The sequence below is a fragment of the Clupea harengus genome, chromosome 10, assembly GCF_900700415.2.
Source record: "Clupea harengus chromosome 10, Ch_v2.0.2, whole genome shotgun sequence".
In the NCBI taxonomy this organism is placed as follows: domain Eukaryota; kingdom Metazoa; phylum Chordata; class Actinopteri; order Clupeiformes; family Clupeidae; genus Clupea; species Clupea harengus.
Genome location: NC_045161.1, coordinates 11,065,408 through 11,068,509, shown reverse-complemented (window position 1 = coordinate 11,068,509; position 3,102 = coordinate 11,065,408). Strand labels below are relative to the sequence as shown.

General features: G+C 44.8%; 1 protein-coding gene across 3 annotated transcripts in view; it reads left to right on the top strand.

Annotated features, from left to right (window-relative positions):
- Positions 1 to 3,102, top strand: part of swt1 (SWT1 RNA endoribonuclease homolog) — a 43,956-nt gene extending 40,854 nt beyond the window's left edge. For all 3 annotated transcript variants that reach the window (XM_031575349.2, XM_031575350.2, XM_031575351.2), the window contains one exon: positions 1,624 to 3,102. In XM_031575349.2, coding sequence (XP_031431209.1) covers positions 1,624 to 1,714 — 91 coding nt within the window. In that variant the 3' untranslated portion in view covers positions 1,715 to 3,102. The remainder of the gene's footprint in view (positions 1 to 1,623) is intronic.

The window sequence follows — 3,102 nt, the reverse complement described above, 5'->3', positions numbered from 1 at the left end:
TGGATCACGCCGTCCTGGCAGTTTGGGTGCGACCTTTAAAGATGTTTTCTTTTTTTCAAAACGCATGAGAAATATGACGAAAAATGGCTGCTTCGGCTTGCCATACCTCAGCTCAGGGTAAAAAAATACAGACTGATAAATCTCCACTCGCATCTGCAGATCTGCCACAGCAGAGGCGTAGCAAAAATCACGTGTAAAACAACAGCCAATCGAGAAGCCCACTTGAGTCGTAACTGATGACTTGTCTGTATTTCCAGCCATTACTTATCTATGCAAGATTTGTCTACACATTCACAGATGTATGCACACATTTACAGACTTGTCTACACATGTACAAATCTCAATACACTTTTTTTTTACACGTTTACCAATCTGATTATGCACACACAGATCCTGAATACACATTGGCAGATTCCTGTACACATTCTCAAATCTCCGTACGCATTCTGAGATTCTTTTACATATTTACAAATCTGATTATGCACACATGGATCGAGATACAGTTACACAACTCTCCACACGCATAACTCTGCTACAGTAATACCCCCATCAACTGAAACCTGACTGAAGAAATATGGTAGATCTGTGCTCATATCTTACTGAGTGAGGCTTATCAAGACACATGGCATTAGAGAGCTGGGATCTCATGAGCTGTTAGTTTTGGTAGTGGTTGGTGTGGAGATGCTTTGCCTGAAACCAAAGCTCAGAACTCTTCTGTAAACGGGAGTTAGGCCCTAATGTGCCCTGGCAACTTTTTTTTTACGCAGCAGTAAAGTGAGTCAAGAGGCTGTGGAGCCGGTCGCACAGCTTAGTGTTTCTCTAGAAAATCCCAACGCTCATTTAAAGGGACAGAGCGCTTCAAAAGTAGAGCTATTTGATGTTTCAAAAGAGCCAAACACAAGGTCAGTGGAGGTCAATGGACGGCTAATGCCAGGTGTTCTTCTCACGCTGAGCAGCCCCCCCATGACTGTTACACGTTTCAAACGCTCGATAACCCCCTTGGGACTCGTAGGGTGTCTGCTGAGGTCACTTCCCCTTCCTCTTCCGGCCGTAATGTCCTTCCTGTTTCTCGAACCGGCAGTGCAGCAGAGTTGGGCCTCTGCCCATCTGATGGCAGGAAGGTGTTTGTTGGTCAAGAGTGTCAACAAGGGCCACTTGAGGACATCTCTCTCTCTTTCCTTCTCTCTGTCTCTCCCTCCCTCGGCTCGTTTGCCTGAGGTTAATTGGTCTATTCATGCTTTGAGACCTTTGGGAGAGTGAATGAGTGGTTATGAGTTCAAAAGCAGGAGGAGTTTGTGTGTGTGTGTGTGTGTGTGTGTGTGTGTGTGTGTGTGTGTGTGTGTGTGTGTGTGTGTGTGTGTGTGTGTGTGTGTGTGTGTGTGTGTGTGTGTGTGTGTGTGTGTGTGTGTGTGTGTGTGTGTGTGTGTGTGCAGTGACGTTTTACAAGCAGTTGTGGTAAACAAGGAAATAAGCACCTTCGTCTTTTACTTTTATACCTACCATTTATTTCTGAGGATTTGGCAAGTCTATATTTACTGTACAGTCAGTCTGTCTGTACGTTTTTGTGTATGTAGTCCCTAACATCGGTGTGTGTGTGTGTGTGCGTGTGTGTGTGTTTTCCAGACAACAGCTGTGTGTTGGCGGCAACCAGCTGTCAGAGCTGCAGGTGAACCTGGAGAGGTGTGCTGCTGTTGTGGGCCGGACGTGGAGCTGACACCCACACCCATCAGAACATCCCCAGCCCCTCACCGCCTTCACCCAGAACCACCACAGCCATTTACACCACCACCTACATAGAACCCTGGACCTGGGACAAACCTAGTTCAGTTCCCCCATAAACCAGATGGATCCACCCCCAGTAGAAAATTAAATAACCCATCTACTCTCCACAACCCCATGTTCAAGCCATCATAGGCAAAATGACACTTGAAAAAAATAACCTGAACCCAGACTGCAGCCAAGCCCAACCGAGAATGCCAACCCGAAGCATGAAGCAGAGCCCAGCCTTCCACCTCCCTCCACAGCTCCGGTGTCCTCCCACAGAATCCACATTTTCCAATTCAAATTTATAAAACTTTGTTAGACATCCCAGGGCTGCAGAGGAGCTCGTCTTAAACCATACACACAACTTCAGTGAGGAGTTGAAGAGCTTCAGTTGGTTCTGTTCTTTGCTCTATTTTGTTCATTCGTTTGTTTGTTTGTTTGGTTTCATCATAGCCTGTAGACCATGAACCATCCCCTCAATAATGCCGTTAGTGCTAATGCATCATATTCAACAGGACCACAGCATCTAGGATGGTCCTTGTCCTATGCACTACTGATCACTGTCCACCCAGGTTCATTAAAGTGTGAGGTTAAGCCTGGCCTGGCAGATGAGTGGCTATATTCTCCCATGATTTGAGAATAGCTAATGAGGACTTGAAGCCTGTCCTGATAAGTGTTTGATGTGAATGTTCCGGAACATTCTTGAAGTCTCCTGTGAAAACTCAGCTAGCTCGTGGTGCATTTTAGGCTGTGGTGGCTGTATGTCCACCTCACGCTTTGCTGTGATGGTCCTGGTGCTGTAATTAAGTTCACGTGTGTACCCAGCCCACACGTTCTTTTCTTGCAGGCGTGTAGCAACCCTGCCCTGAAGCAGCCCTGGGTCTGCACTGACGTCCCGTCTTTGTGGTTGGGTTACATAACCTCCCCAGTCTTGCAGTCAGTCAGCCAAAGAGGTATGAGAATGATGTCAGTGGCATGCCTAGAAGGCTGTTCCACCACTTTGTCACTCTATCATTTTCTGCTGCTGTGATTTTTCATTTTCTCGTGGGACTCAGCTATGCAGTATACCTCAAGTGATGGCAAACTCTGAAAACTTTTTCTTTTTTTAACAAACATTTGATATGGCATTTACAGAGACTGCTCAAGCTAGCTAAAAAAATAAACTTTATGCAATGCATTTTTTTATCATGAATAAATTATAAATTGTATATTATTTGTTTATTGTAATTGAGTATTAGCCAGGATGGACGGTTCTTTTCCACAAACTGTAAATAGTTTTATGTAAATGCACATTTTTTTAAAGTTTGTTTTCATTAAAAAACTAATAAATCCATGCAA